Source organism: Larus michahellis, chromosome 7 (assembly GCF_964199755.1).
Source record: "Larus michahellis chromosome 7, bLarMic1.1, whole genome shotgun sequence".
Classification (NCBI taxonomy): Eukaryota; Metazoa; Chordata; class Aves; order Charadriiformes; family Laridae; genus Larus; species Larus michahellis.
The window spans coordinates 36,017,477-36,035,917 of record NC_133902.1 but is presented as its reverse complement, the minus strand read 5'-3'; the positions used below and the strand labels follow the sequence as shown (position 1 = coordinate 36,035,917).

The 18,441-nt window shown below is 37.2% G+C and overlaps 1 protein-coding gene across 6 annotated transcripts in view; it reads right to left on the bottom strand.

Moving 5' to 3' along the window:
* Positions 1-18,441, bottom strand: part of METTL8 (methyltransferase 8, tRNA N3-cytidine) — a 124,324-nt gene that overhangs the window by 13,794 nt on the left and 92,089 nt on the right. For 3 of the 6 annotated variants that reach the window (XM_074595430.1, XM_074595432.1, XM_074595431.1), the window contains 4 exons: positions 17,484-17,590; positions 17,323-17,388; positions 15,937-16,163; positions 12,628-12,910 (listed from right to left, as the gene is read on the bottom strand). In XM_074595430.1, the coding sequence (XP_074451531.1) occupies positions 15,973-16,163; positions 17,323-17,388; positions 17,484-17,590 (364 nt within the window). In that variant the 3' untranslated portion in view covers positions 12,628-12,910; positions 15,937-15,972. Of the gene's footprint in view, positions 1-7,073; positions 7,133-11,143; positions 11,269-11,345; positions 12,911-15,936; positions 16,164-17,322; positions 17,389-17,483; positions 17,591-18,441 lie in introns of those variants that run through there. The other 3 variants (XM_074595433.1, XM_074595429.1, XM_074595435.1) reach the window with 3 other exon arrangements.

Sequence of the window (18,441 nt, the reverse complement as noted above, 5' to 3'; positions counted from 1 at the left end):
CCTAGCTTTTTATTGTAAATGGAGACTACCTGCTTCCCATAATAATGGTCCTTCGTTAGAGAACATATTCCATCATGATTTGTATGATACCTACACAAGCTCCCAATGGGAGTTGTACTTTGGGTAATAAATGTAACTCCTTTGTTCCATACAGATTTTGTGCCAGTTCTATCTCCTTTTCACTTATTCTAGTCACTATTTTGATCTTCTTTTTGATAATAGTACCACAGTACACTCAAATTCATATGCCAAGTTATTAAAAAATAAAAAAAAAAATCCAAAGAAGTTATAAAGTATCCTGCAAAACTTGTTCCAAATCAAGTTTTTAGGTCCGCAGGGGTAAAGGATAATCCATGGTCAATTGCACATACTCGTTTATTTATAACATTGTTAGAGACAAACAAAATAGCAGCAAGACATTTCTGCACATTTGTTTCTATTTTTTTATTCTATTTTTTATGTATTTCTGTATAGTTTCCTGGCCACATCTCAGGCATGTGTAACGTAACACAACTGCTATGTATGCAGTTCTAAGATTTTGTCTGCGTGGAGCTGGAAAGGAACAAGTCAGCTTGCTTTGTTTTGGAATTTTTATTTTGTTTTACACACACATGCACATAAATATGGGTTGGAGCACACAACATTAAAGAAATGTTCCTTTTCTGTAGCTTCTGAGACTGAGATGAACCATTTCCAAAGAAAACTCTGTTCTCACAGAGTCAAGTTTTGCTATTACTGCAGAAAGATCCATTGTTCTAGATGACCCGTGTTTTATTTCTGAGCTTTAGTAGATCCCTTAAATACCCCAAAGCTCATTCTTGGAGTGCCTAGAGAAAATAGAGCAGCATACTGATGCTGATTTATTATTCTTTGAGCAGGCAGAGCAAGGAACAGAAGACAAATGGGCAGTATCCTCCATCTCTGAGAATACGTAGCATTGTTCTACGCTAGCTGTGAGTCTTAAGTACTAAAGTTACTGCTACGCATGTTACCCTGTCACCCTCACTCTAACCCAAGCATGAGCTGACGATGACTGAGATGAGATTATTATTCACCAGTATGGGACAATTTCTTAGACAGCCTCACAACCAGTTGCAGTTAAGCAGCTGTACTGGACTCTAGGATTGCAGCCAGCCCCTTTTTGCTGATGTGACAGGTAAAAAATATCCAGGCTGTTTGAGAATCCTTTGTTTAGATATGGCTTTGGTGGTCCTTTATGATGGTGGCTATCCATGCCTCTTGCTATTTAGTCCTCATGCCCAGCCATGACAAACTGTTTACTGGATAGCTTCTTGGGGTGGGATTCAACAATCTGAAAGCAAAGTCTACATAGGTTTTTCGAGAAAAAAAAAATTATGATGTCTCTTTTATAGAAGCTTTCACTTTTCAGTACTTTCATTCCAAACTCTTCTACCTTCACCTAGGGAAGTGTAAGAGTAACCCTTTTGGCAAGGAATGCTGCAGGGCAGTGGAAGAAAAAGTCCATCTGGGGACCAGGACGCCAGTAAATGAGGTTAGCACACATTCAGAATAACTCAGGAGATCCCAGACTCTGACTCAAAAGAGCAATTGCACTGTTATTGCAAATTTCCCATATAGAGAACGTGAATGCAGAGTTCACAGTGACATTAGCTTTTTCCTGCTTTTCAGGATCAGAACTAAACTGTCACCCTGCCCTAATGCAAGCAAGATGTTATTGCTATGAATAAACTCAGAAATGCTACTTACAATCTTATGTGTCTAATGCAGGATATATTGGGTAGAATATTAAATCCGTAATCCCTGTTAGTGATTATGGGTATTTTTCTACACAGCACTTCCCAAACGTAATTCACAAACTAGATTCAAGTGTGATTTCAATATGATTTTGCTTTTGCATAAAAATCACAAACAAATCCCAAAACATTACAGGTCTCAAAAACCTTGTTAAATACTACTTTGTCCTTAAAGACTTTGTACAAGATACCCGAGAGATCTACACAAAAATGCTGAAATGGAAAGGGAAAGAGACAGGCGTATTATATAGATGTCCCACATACACAGTGAGATTTCTCTTACGCTTCTGATACTTTTCTGTCTGACCCCCAGGGCAAAACTTCTCATGACCACTATCTGCAAGAAGAATTTACTGTCAACTTATACTGTACACTAGAGGGAAAAAAAAAACTTAGCTCAGACCACATTCACACCAACCCCACAGCTCCTTAAGACACTCATTTTCAAAATATTTTTGTTCAGTAACATGAGCTTTGTTTCAAGTTTCTTTATGGCAGGTCAGTAGAATCAAAATGAAGGCAGGCTTGCTAACCACTCAAAGCACTTGCCTTCTTTTTAATTTCTCCTGGGAATGAAAAGTATATTCAGCTTTTCCTCCTTTGGCACCACACTGCCCTCATGGAAGATTACTGAGACATGAATTGGTGAAGGCTGTTTTAAGTAGAAGCATGTTCCTATGTATAGGAATAATGTTAATTTCTGTCACTCTGAACATTCAAGCGAGATTGTTGTTAAAGCTGCTTCTAAAGGACCAAGGGAATTTGTGCCATTCAGTTCAATGACTTTCATCACCTCTATTAGACTAAACATAAATGTAATATAGCCAAGCCAGATTCCAAAGGTTAGTCTTTCATTTAGGCAAAGTACTGGAGATGCAAAAGCTATGCAGCATTTACAGGAATCTAACACGGATTCAATAAACCAACTGAACACAAAAGGAACATCCTTTCTAAATGCAAATTATTCAGGTGCGATTTGAGTTCCTTAAAGGTTACTCTTCAGTTCCCCCTCTCTGTCTAATAAATGAGAACACAGAGCAGCTTAGTTTCCTTTTTCAAAATTCTTTGTATTAAGTCATCCTGCTGCTTCTATTACAGGCTTTTTCTGTAAGGAGCAGATACAGACTCTGGACTGCTTCTGTCCTGTGATTGCTGAACGCCAACATTAATCTTTTACTAAAGCACTTCTGAGAAGAACTGAAAAACTAATTTTAAAAACCGAGCCTGACAATGCAGCAACGTACAGACATATTCAAGCTGCAGCATTTTCTCTTTTCTTTTCATTTTGCCAAAAGATTCCCCATTTTCCTATCTGGAGGGGAAAACCACAAATATCAAGAAGGTCCTAGAAGCAGCAGCCCACCAATACTTGATATTAAACTGATCGAAGTGTTAACAGAATCTACCTGAACAGCTATGCACAATAGCTGCAGATCTGACTATGAAATTTCTTTATGATGAATGTTGTCGTGAGTGAAGGTGGTGGCAAAACTTTTACTTGGCTCCGGTGGGTCAGAACAATATTTGTAATATCGGTTTTGAGCTAGGGTCTTAGGAATTGTGGGAAAGAAAACTATTATATTATATTAAAGATGTCACATTAGATATGCTGTCTACAAGAAGGGCTATAATTGTGCATAAATTAAATGCTGCATAATAGTAGCCACTCCCTAGGAAGCTGTTGTGGGCCCTTCATGGCATTGGCACATTCATTAGAGAAATCCACAGGTATATTTTGTATACAAAGGTTGCATTTTGTATGGAAACTTTATTTCACCACAACTCATATAGCTGCATCTACAGAATTAACAGGGATGACTGAAACTTCAGGGCCTTCAGATGAAGGAAAAGACTGAATGAAAAAGGCATTGAATTCCACAAGAGAACAAAACCCAAATGATACTGCTGGGAATTACCGCTATCTAACTGGGTACATCCCACTGTTAAAGACACCGCGAGGTCACTTCCACCGGAGAAAAGAAGCTCTAGCAGTTTTGTGGAGACAGGAAATACTTTGTATTTTCCATGTTTCTTTTCATACAAGTTTCAAATGAAATGTAGCAATCGGTCACACAATGTTTGATTTTAAGCTGGAATCATGGCTCTTATTTTAGACAATCACTAAGTTGAATTTCGTATCTCTGTCTCTTCGCAGCTGCATTCTGTATTTTTTAATTGTACCAAGCTCTCATCCATTATATATTAATGGTAGCACACATGAAATAGTGTTTTGAACGTTGTAGGTATAAAATAAACACATAACAGTAAGAAGTTCAATTAAGAAAAACAGACGCATTCTGGTTTTGATCCTGTGCAAAGACAGCACCCAAAATAAAGAGGATTATAATAAAGACTGGTAATAAAGTCATAAATCAATACCTTCAGCATACCATGCATAATTGAAAGCAGGATTCAGTCCTCTCCAAAGAACACATTAGAAAGTCCCAAATAAAGGGTAGGATAATACATTTACTGATTTTCCTCCTGGTGGAATAAAACAGGACTTTCTTCTTTCTTTGTATCTATCACAGGCAGCAGAAATACACTTGTAGGTCACATGTTAGGCATTTATCTTGTGGAGCTCAGAGATCTTGACTCCATCTGCATGCGGCTGAGAAACTCCAAGAATTTAGCAGGTGTTGCAGAGCAACAGACAAGAAGTCTACAGCTAGGGGCAGGCGAGTAACAGTACCTTTTAAGACAAGTGCCAGTGCAGTCCTCCACCCTAGGTTTAATCAGAAACAGATTCTTCTCATCATCCTGCTGTAATATTGTCAAGAAATCCCCTTTTGTTGTAAAATTGTCTGTCTTAGTCTTACACCCGTTGGAAGGAAACTGATAGAACTGATTTTGAGCTAGAAGCAAACAAAAAAATACTCATTTCAAATTTTAACGTAAGTTGCTAACTCGTTGTGGTTTTGTAACTCACATATGGCTGACTAACTTTTAAAACCTCAAACTTTGCATGTCTTAAGTTCTCATAGAAAATGAGGGCACAGCCTCATTTTGAAGCTCACATCTTACAGTAAGGTAATGACTTTTTCTTTTTGACTAACCAATCAGCTGCATGTGAAGTGCCACTGTACAAAAGCAGCGCAGGTTGGATGCAATGGCTAGTACTCTGCCACTTAACATAGCTACAGGGTGTTTTGCGCCCTGTTAAGAAGTTCTGTTCCAGCTATTTCACCTACCAAAAACCAGCTCTTGAAACACACTATAGGTCCTCAGGATGAAAGTTTGATACAAAGTTTATAGAAAAAAAATATTTTCCCCTCAAAATAGTCTTCCCTCTGCTGCTATCCACTTGCAAAGTATCCTTCCCTTAATTCAAAAAATCACCAAGAATTTTGTCTACCCGGACTGTAAATGATGTAAATAATGAAGGATTTTGCTTCACGTAAAGCAGAGCCAGGCAGTGGCACGCCCCTGGGCCATACCTGGCCTGCCAGAACAATACCCATCAGACCTCACAGCTCGTTCAAGCACTCACTTTCCTGGAAGACCTTGATAGCTGGGTAGGGAGATGGCACCTCTGCTGCAGACGCAGAAACGTGCAGAGGGCACCAGGAGCGAGTCACAGCACCTTGGTGGCACCCAGCAGGCACAATGGCTGAGGCCTGCCCTGGCAGAGGCACATCGTCACCGGTGGCAATGTACACCTTTAGCCAAACTGACGGAATTGTTGACCAGACAGAATTTCTCCCTCCCCCGCCACGTTTTCAGGTGGGGAAGCACTCGGCAAGCATCTCTTCAGGTAGGATCTATGCAGAAGGCACAGAACATTGTCAAAAAAACTCACTGAATCACCAGTGTAAAACCTCGCTTTTTTAAGAAGGAACCTCTAACTATACAATACTGGATTATACAAATTTATCTATAGTGAAAGTGAAAAAGCCTTTTTGTAATTCTGATTCTCTGTCACAGCACTTTGAACATCAAATAAGGTCCTATTTTAGCAAAGTTCCCAAACAAACAGACCAAAGCATACAGAAGTTCATCAGAAATAAAAAAAACCCACCAGCCTAGGTACTCAATGTTGGTATAATACACCAACTGCAAAGGTAAAGTTAGTACAAATCTTCTCTGACAATATTTATTCAGAGAACTGACAATTTCCAGGCAGACTCCCACAAACTCATACTCCTTACCCGCTGAACACAATAGCTAAAACCCAATTGAAGAGTTAAAATTCTCCCCTTCCAAGGTTTAACCTAAGCTTCCTTCCTTAAGTTAGCTTGCTCTTCTGTTCCTTCCCCCAAAGTCTACTTGTTTCCCCTCCTCTGCGTAGAGTGAGAGCACGCGAGCTACCCTGAGAGTTTTAATCCTTAGCAGAGACTGAAACTTGCCACTCTTCTATATTTCTGTTCACCATTTAAAAATTTTAATTAATTAGTTTTTGTCATAGGAGCTACAATTTTCATGAGTACGTGTAATACAGGCACAGCTCTGGTTCCGATACGAGCACTGTTAAGAATGAAATCATTCAGGTCACCAAAGCTTCATACGAGTCTCCACTGTTCCCAGATTAGGGCTTTAAATGTTCACCTCTATATTTAGAAACCTAAAGCTAAATGGCCAACTTTCCTGATGACTCAGCACCCATACTGACTGTAGAAGAATGTGGATCCCCAGCAGGCCTCTTGTACAAAAGTGCTTAGAAAGTCCAAACATGAAAGTTATGGCTTATACACTCTTCCAGACCAAAAGCTGAAAGTCCATTGATAACTTTTCTTTTACTTCTCACCTCATATGACCATTGGTTTTAGGAAGAACTTCTAAGCATACCACCTTTCTTTTTTGCCTTACAATAAATGCCTCTCTAAAGAATTTCTTTTTTCTCATGCCTGGACTTCTCTTTAACTGGATGACAGCCAATTTCCATTTCTCTACCTCCCAGCCCACTGATGTTCTCTATGCTCTCATTTGATTTTTACACACAGACACACACACAGATGTAGGTAGGTATGCATGTATGTATATAATCCAAACCCTTTAGGCTTCTCTTTGGCAATAACTGTTTTGTTGTGTTTTATGAAAAAAAAAAATAATCAGGGAGTACTGAAATAGTTGGCAGCACTCAGAGAGATAAAAAAAGGTCGCTCTAGGCTCCCCTGGGGAAAGTTTGCACGTTCATTGCTGATCTCCCCTAGTAAGCTGGGGATGAAAACCAAGAGGCCCGAAGCTGTCACTGTTCATGTAGTTACACGTGGAGATTTGTGTTAAACTTTGTGTGTATTCTCTTGATGAATACAAATAGTAATACTTAGATAATGTACATAATATGTGAGTAATACTTACTTACGTTCCACTTGGGAATCTCCAAAAGCTTTAGTAATGTAAATCAGAAAGTAGGGTAGCTGGAAACAAGGATGGGAAAATGAGATGAAGTATCACAAAGACACATAGAGTATACCTCTAATAAAAAAAACTACTGGTAACATAGCAGATAGAACTGTCCCATTCTTGATCTCACAGGTGGCAGGAAAATCCACTGGGAACAACACTCAGTTAATATTTGCCTGCATTATCATCAACAATTTGTGGCTTTCCAAGAGTGCTATGTTTGTTTTCTTTTTTAATCTGATGGACTGATTTAGGAAAAGGAGAATAAACAATTGTGAAAAAAATGGAAGCCCAAAGCATAAGTTTAAATTATACTGCTTTACCGGTATTTCCTTAGAAACACATACCAACACAAAGTCTTTTGGTAATGGAGTAACACAATTTCTATGAAATCTAAAAAGATAGGGAAACATAAATACGTGTTTTCACTTCCTGACAATGCATTAAAATAGCCATTTTTTCCCTTATTGTTTTTTTCAATCTTATCTTCACAAATTTTGTTATTTTCGACTTCAAAGGACTGTTAAATTTAAGAATAAGCCTACTTTCTCCCAGGTACTTTCTCAAGTATTTGAGAGAGAAACATCGCAAAAGTGAACGTCTTAAGCATTCTATTGTAAATTACTTATCTTATTCAACCATGCTTATCTCGTTGGTTGTCAAGTTTCATAATACATACTACCCGTTAAAGAATGTTGTAGGAGAAAAAATTCTGACTATCCTACACTAAAATATAAACACAGATATGTGAGCATCTTAAACCCAAACCAAATTTCAGCCCTTAAACAAAGTAAGTAATGAACAAAGCTATTGTCTCTGTGCAATTGATTTTGAATTCAGTTTTTAATGATTAACGTCGATGTTCTTACTGACAGAATATTTTTGTATTTCTATGTTTGCTTTTTTATTTTTACAAGGAATATTAAGCACCAGTTAATCTGAATTCTAATTGCAAGAAACTAGTCTTTATCTCGAAGAGACTCCAAAGACTTTAAGAGTCTTTGGACTTATGTTGATGTAAATGACATTGGGAATCTGGGTCAAAGATTCAAAGATTTTTATTTTTTTTTCAGAGTAACCCTGAAGCCTTTTATTAACATTAATTATTTCAAAGTAACATAAATATTTACTGTTTCTGATACTCTGCCTCAAGCTAATTGATGCCAGAAGACAAGAGTGTGGTTTAATAGTTTGTTACATATCTTAAGTGATATAATAATGCATGCTTTGCAGACTGTGTGCCATGCAGTTTCCTTTTTCATCTGCTTTCATTTGTTATTAAAATAAGTATATGCAAAATAAAAAGAAACTAAAACCAAGGTTCCTGTTGATTATATTCATTCCTTGTAAACTTCAGCAAAATAAAATATAGACATTGCCAATGTGATTTTGTTCATCTCTCTTTGTATAAGCTAGCTCAGACTGTTTCCAATGTAAAAAATAGACCTTATTTCACAGTTTAGTAACTATCACCGGGTATTTATTTAACTCACTAATACTCGCTCTTGAATAACAAGATGAAATGTTTATCTAAAACAAGATTATGAGTGTGTTTGTCATAATTTTTATCTCAAAGCAAGTCATGCTCAGTGACAATCACTGCTTTGTCACACCATTTTTTATTAACAGAAACATCCTTGGTTGTTAGATCACAAAAATTTAAAAAGGATTAAATGATTGATTTTGAACAGCATTGTTTCATCTTTGGGTTTAGCTCAGCCCCTGTGTAAACAGGCTTAGCATTGTCATTGAGAATTACACCCATTTATGCCAGGGATTAACATGCCAGGGTCTCTCTCTGTGAAATCACAGCTCCATTCTAAAGATGAAGCTACTGTTATTTTCTCTTCATTTTAAATAAATGCACATTTAACTACAGGCTGCACTGGTGGTTTGCAGGGAAGGAGATTAAACCTGAAGCAAGTGCAGAAGATTCAACTCTGCTCCACTTCAGAGTGAAAACTGTTTCTCAGAGGGATTGTCACCCACATGCAAGTGCTGCAAGCCTCCTCCTTGAAATGCCTCACACTGTCTTTTCACTTCTCCACCCACCACTCTTTCTCATCCTCTCACTGTTGAGCGTAATCAATGTCTTTGGAAACTAAGCTGCCCGATTCCACAGGATGACATCTGACTACTGTGCTTAATAGGGTATGTAGCAAACAGAGCCATTAAAAATGGCAAAGCTTTTCCTAGTGTAGAATAAAAGACTAGTGGTAGGTTCGGATTCTCTAAGCCCATCTGCTAAATCCTTCGCTGCACAACAAGCCTTTTATTCAAGTTCAAAGATGCAGCTCCTCCATTTAAAGAGCACTTGTTATTTGGGAGGAAATGGAGGCTAGAGCGCGCCTGACACTAAAGAAAGAAAAAATGAATGTTGGCTCTGCAATGAAACCCTCCAATACAGCCAGTCTGACCCAAGCATAATTAATCAATTGTATGCTCTTTTAGCAAACCAATTACTTTTACTCTTTGGCTTCTGGCTTGTCCAAATGCCAGTTTAAATTGATATTGTCGTAAGTGACAGGGAAGTGTGGTAAGACTGATGTCTCTCCCTCTTTCTCAGGCACTGTACTGAATTTGTCATTCTATATAAAATACTAACTGCTGTATGATTGCTACAGGACTACATGTTCTCATGCCAATTAGTATGTTCTCTGTTTTTCTACTTCTTTCCCCTCTGTTTTTTCGTGGTTTTTTTTTTTTTTCTTTTTTTTCCTTTTTAAATTCGGTAAACTGTGCCTACCAGACACATTTTGTATTCAGGTTTATTCTCCAGCTCTACTGGTAAGCAATGTCAGGATCTCACAAAAGGTAATGAGAAAGGTTGTAGGATTGTTGTTTTTTTTTTTATTGGAGGCATTTAAAGTTCTTAAATGGTAAATATGCAGATTTTCCTTTTCACACATATAAAAATAAAAGTGGAATAATCTAATATAACCCATTTTTGGTAACCCACCAATCTTTTAGCCTTGTGAACATTGTGATTCCTTGTGTTTTTACAGGGCACACTGTATATATTTATGAACGTACGTTTGTTGCCTGCCAACCTGAATAATTCACCTTGCTTTTTATATCGTGTAAAGGGATAAACTAGACCTTCTAAATACTAAACCATAATGTTACACGCCCTCCTCACATTGTGTATCATTCATTTCCCTAACCTGCCCTCATATGAAGTTGTTTGTCTCTAGGAATTTTCACCATCTATTTCTACTGCATCTTTTTTCTAGCTGAATGGGACACACTACAGAGAAGACTGTACACCAGATTTGTGCAGTAGCTATAGAGAATTCTATTTTTACATCACATTTATAACTATATAGCATTATATTTTTACATCATATTTATAAATTTTAAGATTTTGGTTGTGTTTATAACTGGCAGCATACACCAAGTCTGCGTTTTTAATGAACTTAAAAGTTCACTTAGTATCAATACACAGGAATGCTCAGATTAGTCTTTGAGCATTTATTAAATTGTGTATATCATCAGTGGGTTTTAGCCATCATTAAACTAATTCACTTGCTTTCTTAATCTTTCATGTTCCCTTCAAAACTGCAGTAACCCGATCAATAAAACATCCTCTGAAAATGGGACTATCTTGTTGCTAACTCCTTTTGCACAGTAACAATTGACAAGATACCTTTGGCTAACATTAAGTGTACGAAGCTTCCTAACATGGATATTAGGTTTAATATTCTTGATGATGTACATTATACCACAATTAACCTAAATTTTCAGTCTCTTGGATGAGTGCTCCTCTGGAACCATGAGAGTTTTAAAATAATAAACATATTCCTTCTCTAAACTGTTGTAATCCCAGATAAAACCTAAAGATTATTCTGCTATTTTCCTTTTAAATTGTATTTCTAGTTTATACAAATTCATTTAAGTTCTGTTGAACAGACGCAAGTATAACAGAAACTTAGATTGGGAGGTGCTTCAAGGCGATAAACTGCAGATATGGTCTTGATTTAAGTGGGACAACATTGGAACATATGGAGTAAATTTAATTGTCCTACCTTGATTGAACAGGATCAGGATGCAGCCACTTCTGTTATTCTTTTGTATTTGCTCCCCAGGAGGTTAGGAGTATAGCTTCTGTCACTACAGAGTTCTACTTGAAAGAAGGTAAAAACACTGTTCCCTAAGGAAAAAGCAAAAGCAGGTGTATCATAAACCTACCTGCGCTGTTACAAACATATGCACAGCACATATAAACTACAACAAATGAAACATTCCATCTTTATAATAAATTGAAATACATTGTGCACATACGGATGAAAGACAAAGCCTATAATATTACACTAAGATGTGAAAATACAGTACTACTTGGGAGAAAAGGACTTTGAAAACAGGTCTTTCTACCTCCAAACCTTACCCTAATCTCTTTGTTTACCCAGATTTCAACCCTATTTCTGTAACTGATTAGTCCCTTTTTTCCTCTTGCCTTCTCCGTTTTATTTCTAGGCCCAATGTCCTCACCCTGCCACATTGTCTCCTGTTACACATCTTCTCCCTGTACAGTGCCCGTGGTGTTCTGTTCCTCAGTTCCCTATTCAGTTCTGCATCTCATCCTTGCTTTGTCATTCCATCCAAGCAACCTTCTTACTCCAGTTCCCAGAGGAAACACTCACTCCTCCTCTTGTCTGCCTTTGGGCTGCATCTTCGTCTTTCTTCCCTCCTGCCCGTATAGCTCTTGCTTTCAAATCAGGCAAGTTCTTTCAGTTCCTTGGTACTAGCAAAGGGGTGGAGGATGGTCACGGGACAGACAGTTCAGAGCCCAGTCCAGGCATGACCTATACACCTAGACCAGCAGGTACAACAAAGAACCTGCCAAGACATCCATGGTAACACATGTAGTTCTTACTGACTATATACTAACTGTAATTGCATTTAGCAGACTTAGACTTGTCCAGTTTCTGGCTGGTTCTCAAGAGGAGAGCAACTGGCACACAACTGATGTAAAAAAACCCCCTCATGTCCAATCTTTGTTCCAAACATGGAGAGAAGTTTATAGATACTGAAAGGCAAAGTGACTTGTATTATTAACAATAGCAATGTTCACTATTTTTATAATATGTATATATGGTTCATTTCCAAGGTTGTTCAACCACCCATTATGAAAACACTCTAGGAAGAAGAAATGATTTATGTATGAATGGTCTACTATTATCACTGCCACTACAAACAGCATACCCTAAGGTATATTTGGCTTAAAATAATTTAAAAATACAGCCAATACCACTATATTAATTTAGCATCTATACAATTCATTGTTCTCACACAAAAAGAAAAAGCCATCTGTTCTGTGCAGAAGGAAATAAAACTCTTGCTTCCATTCTAGAAATAACCCAGCCAGCAAACTTTACTGCAAATGTTTGTGTATATAGCTCCTGTGGAAACTGCTTAATTGTCTACTACGCACAGGAAAAAGGAGAAATGAGACATATGTCAACAGATCAAAGAGCACACAGGAGCAGCAAGTAAAGATCACACCACAAATCAAAATGAAGCAGCAAAATTTATGTTAAGTGATTTCCGCTGGCATTTAATACAAATTTCAGGATGGTTTGTTACAAATTTTTAGTCATTATTAAACAGCAGAATCTGCAGATTAGCTGAGTCGCAAGCAAAAGACAAAATAGAGACAGCAGTTTCCAATACAAGAAACTTTTCCCCAGTGTCACTAGGGTTCCTGCTGTCTCCCTGTCTGCCCTGAGTTTTGGTTGTCCTCTTCAGATTCCGTGGATTTGTAGATATGGCACAAGCATCTGGCCTTGGTTTTGCTGGAAAAAAAACCAACATTTTTTTACATTAGTTAATTGTTATTGACTGAATGCTTCAAAATTAGTGTAGGAAAAAAGGCTGGTTGCTTTCTTTACTTTATAGCTGTCTTGTACTTGCTTAAAAACTAAGCAAGGTCTAAATCAGTAAGTACCGCTCTCATGTATCTCTGTACATAAATGTAATGCAATACCAGTGGAGACAGACAAAAAGTACACACTATCAATACAGCAAGCCAAAGCCAATGAAGCCAAAGCTCAATTCTAACAAGATTATCTTTCTCTAACTGCCATTTGAATACATTCACAAGTCTGCTTTACCAGCATAGGAAGTCGTGCTGAACCAAAAAAAAAAAATCATTTGCAATTAACAATTAAAACATTTAGCATTTATATAATATGCATTTCTACAAACTTATATCATTAGAGATTTCAGGTAGGTATCTGATTAAAGAAGTAACTTCAGATTTCAAAAGTAAAACTTACAGCCATTTTCTATACTGGGCATGCTTTGTTTGCAATACCCTAATTTTTCTTTCCCCCAGAAATTAATTAACAATAAGGCATTTTAAACTGCATTTCCTATATAGTTGTCTGTGCCTCTATTCTTTCTTTTATTTCAGTAGTTCTACTTTTCTGCCTTTCTTTTGCCAATATTGTAATATTAGTTTTCCCAACCAATACAGAAAATTTGAAAGTATTTAAAAAAAATATGCCCTTGATTGAGCTTTTTGAAAACTGAAATGTCACGAAGCCAAAATACAGAAAGTCCTACTTAGATTCAAAAGTTCTTATCGGGAACGATGTCTTTGTCCATTTCCCCTTTTATCAATCTTACAACTGTTCAGACTAATTACAGTTCACTTTACAGTGGATATTCTACACCTACTAATAGTAGCTGATCTTACTACTCCTAAAACAGGCACCATTATTCTAAAAAAGGCAGCCAATACTTTCGCTGCAAGGTGCGGGAGAGAAAGTCAATTTTGCTCAGGGCCACATGAGAATTCAGGGTTTGGTTTCTTCTGATGTCACATTTTTGTCAAACTAACAACATAGCATATTAAAACCTTGCCAGAATCAACATATCAGTGTGAGAGCCAAAGCAAACATTGCATTAGCCTCTACACATCGAAAACCCACATCACACACGTGAATAAAACTGTGTGATGCTCAAGAGCTTATCACCATCGCCCCCCTGGAAAATTCTACAACTGAAAATGCTTTGTACCAGACTAAGAGCTACGCGTACTCAGAAGTCACGATTAATAGCACAGGGTAGCAACCTTATTAAACTATAAGCAGATATTTATTTACATTTCCCATGGAGATGCTACAGTCTCTTAAGACTTAGGGCTTGAAGAAACACAGCTATGTTTTAACCTTTGATTTATACCACAGGAGTTTTATTGCAGGTTACAATAATGACATCGCTAACCAAAGCTTCCTAAGCCACTTGATTCATAAAACAGTATCTTACTCTAATGGGAATTTAGAATACACTAGAAATGCAGGATCAGATCCTACCTTCAAAGACCCTTTATTGCACCTCATTCTTGAAACAGATCTGGGTTTATGGAAATTAAGCAGGTCCCTCATCTTGTCAAAGGGGATGAAGATACTTAGCATCTAAATTTAGAGAATTTGTTTTTTTCTAGAAGACAATCAGTTCTACTTAGCTTAGCAGCTAATAACTTGCAAAAAAATGGGTTGTTAGCTGTGACATGCTTACCCTTCAGACTAAAACAAAAGCAAGAAAAGATACTTTGAGAGTTTCACTATATTAATGGCAATCAAAACTGCATGCATGTTATAGATTACATGCATTCTATATCCTTGTTGAAGTAAGAGATTTATTTTATTCATCTGCCTGTTTCTTGTCCTCTCCTCCTTGTGGCTAAGTGATTGCAAAATTACATTTAAATAGCAGAAGCGGCATCTTTAAATACTAGCTAAACTGCCTCAGTATCATGGTCTGCATCTGAAAACTGTTTGCGTTTTGGTTTTCTTCTTAAAAGCCCTTAAGGTACTAGTGTAGTCCTGTCCTTTTGCTGTCTTTCCACAGGTCAATACAAAAGCATTGTGTCTTTTTTCTAAGACTCAAGCCGTAAGGAAGTAATCTCTCTCTGTAAACAACAAAAATATCTCAGCTGCTATGTAGATCGCCATTTTAGTGTGATTACATTACCCCATAGCAATATTAATAAAATGTACTCTGGACTACTCTTTTTGCCCCTCCCTCTAGCGTATCTGACATATCATAAAAATAATGCTTGTATTTATCCAGGCAAATGTTAACTATTTGGTTTCAGCGCTGTTTTGACATTTTGGCAAATCTTTTCTAAATGATGTTCAGTTTACAACCTACAGCACTTTAAAGACACTGTATATGTCACTAAGCTGTTACAGGAACTTGAGTTTGGCATGTTTCTGATGAGCAAATAGATGGAAAAGTGGAGACTTCAGACGAATAGGTCAGCCGCAGTCGAGGATGCCAATCACTGACTAATTTGATACCTACGCATGTCACATGCAGTTAGTATGAAATGATAACTTACATGCAAATCAGAAAGAGATTTTGTCTTCATTATTTATGCACCACAAAATTTCCCCCCGCCCAAGAGGAAATACAGTTGCAAGACACACAGTGGTTAAGAGACATGACTCAGAAATTAACACAGCACAGGTTGTAGTGAGAACATACTCTGTTTCTCTAAATCTCTGAAACAATTATGCTTCAGTCTAAAACTTTTTACATATGGTGAATTTCAGCAGGAACAAGATACATGCTTATTCTTATTGACCATTCATATTCAAGGAAGTAAAATAGTGCCTGGTCACAGTTATGACCACATAAATGCATATCCCTTTATTGCACATAAAGCAGAAGTCAGAAATGCCTTCCCCCCCTTCTCCCCCCCAATCATTTTCACACACATACATTTACAAAAATATCAGGGGAAAGTTTTCAGTTCAATATATTTCTCCTTTTCAGTGGCTAACACAAGATTTATAGGAAATATACGTACTCAAATTTGCTTCAGTTTCTGGAGTTCGTGGTACGATTATCTATAAGTGTGCCTTTCGGTGGTTTCTTCAGGATTATTCAGAGATAGAAGCAATGGTTTTTGGAACTTGCTTTGTATCCAAACTCTCTGCATTTTCACTTTTTTCTTCCTGTTTACTTGTAATCGTCGATCAACTAAATTCTGTACTTCAGTTAATCCAGCCAAGTTGAACATGTTCCATACCTCATCTATTTTCTCATACGAAGAATTATTGTAATTAAAAAAAACCCAAAAAACATTTGTAGAATGTGTTAATTAACAACCTGCAGTTTGACCAAAGATGGAAATAAATCTGTTTTGTGATTTGCAAGATCAAGGAAACTGCCTGTAAGAAGTCTTCTCTTAGAAATTCATTTTCATAGCTCTCAATTTATATTACAGTAAAAAAATGCTATGTTGAGGCCCAAACCACATTGGTTATTACTCATGGCATTCATAGATCTCCTTTCTTCAGAGGGTTCAGTATGCCAGAGTTGAGAAGAACAAATGTATGCCATTTGGTCACTGTTCACATATTATCCAGATAGAGCTACTTCATCTGCCAAATGACAATCCACACATTTATCCCACCATCATTATCTCCTTGTCAGTCACCACTGGAAAACTGGAAGCTTCTTTGTCATGAGTAAGCACAAACCACGAAATTTAAAAACTGAGAAAGCTCTTTGAATTCAAGTGATTTCCCATACATGTCCCAGATCCTCCTCTCACTTCTAAAATTACTCAGACTGGGATAAATCCTGATCCATCTTTATTGCTTACAGTCTAAGTTGCAGAGAGTAAGAAGGAAAAAAAAAAAAATAGTACCACGATGCTCACTTTCACAGTTTCTGGTAGCTGGGCTAAAATATACCAGTCTGAGCTAACTGACGACAGAAACAAGTGAGTGGACGGGCAAAAAGGAATAGTATCCATAATCAGGAATTTAAGTTTAGCTCCTGCAGAAGGAGCGGCCTCACAGCTCAGAATCACCAACATAGCAGAACAAAATATCAGAGCACTGCTACCAATTGCCCTTCCAAGTACGTTTATCTCATGTTCTAAGAAACAAATAAAATACATCTTTAAATAACAGAATTTGAGCATACCATTAGACACAAGATGCTTAGACAGAGAGAAATTCCAGTGATGTCTGCAAGCAATCTTGCAGGACCCCAGATGCAACCCTGTTATGTACATATAAATGGAATTATTTTCTTACAACAGTTAGCTTTGGGCTTTGTAAAAGCAGAGAATTTTTTAAAAAGCCAATAAAACCTTTAGATTTCTGTTCTAAGATGAGCTTTTATAACCCAAATAATCTTCAGAGACACATAATCCTTTCTATAAAACTGTACCATTTCATACCTTTGGTAAAGAAATATACTCTGGTTCCATCTCCTCGTACGTAAAAATTTTCTGACAAGCAATGACCTAAGAAATTAGAGCAGTAATGAAAAAGGACACGTAACTTTTTTTCCAAAAGAATTAAAGTGACAAAAAGCATTACAAAAACATTCAGGAATTACCTTTTTTAAAACGAAGTTGAGCTGTATCATATCTTCCATAGTCTCGAAATAACAACATTCCTCCAGGTTTCAGTAGTTTAGCCAACCTATTTACAACCCCTTGCATCCTTAGAAAATAGATGGGATACTGGTGAAATTTACAAACTTAACTTTTTTTTTTTTCCCTAGATGCTTGGATTATACACAGATTTCCAAAACTACAGTGAGAAGATGTGTCTATATTTATTATAAAAAGGCCAGACACTACTGAACAGGAAGAACTCTTTAAAAAAAAAAAAAAAGACTCTAAACCAAAAATTTAAAAGGAACTGTAAGAGAATGCAAACTGGAAAGAGAAAAGGAGCCTTTCTCCTTCACTCCACTAGAATCTCAAGGATGGAGGTCGGGCAGATATATGACAAGCAATGAATGAGCAGTTCGCTACATGCATCGGTGAGCTAGACTGAGTCTTCTTGCTCTACATAGCAAAATCAAGGGCCTGGAAGGCAGACAAAAACTGATCTAACTTCCTTATGGAGGTACTGGTCCTACACACAAAATCAGTATCTCCACACCATCTTGAGGATGGGAAGAAGAATCTGAGTAGTACCTCAAGAGAGGAATCTGGCAGAACTCCATCTGGAGATATGGCTAGTTAGAGGAGGAAAGTCTGCATCCTCCAAAATGATGACAAGTTTGTGAATCTTGGTGATATCTAGCATCAGCTCTTCCTTATCAAGGTTACACCAGCCTGCTGTATGTATGATAGGAAAAAATACCATAGGCAATACTCTTTCCCCTTCACTAGATCAGAGCTTCTTCATTCTCACTTTTTAACCTTACCTTGGAGCTTCTTATAAATACATTTGCATTACTCTGCAAAATACATTAATAATGAATGATGGCTTGGATTTGCCTCACTCTTTCAGAATAAACAGAGGACTTAGGTTTTCCACATTCATGAAAGACAATAAAAGAC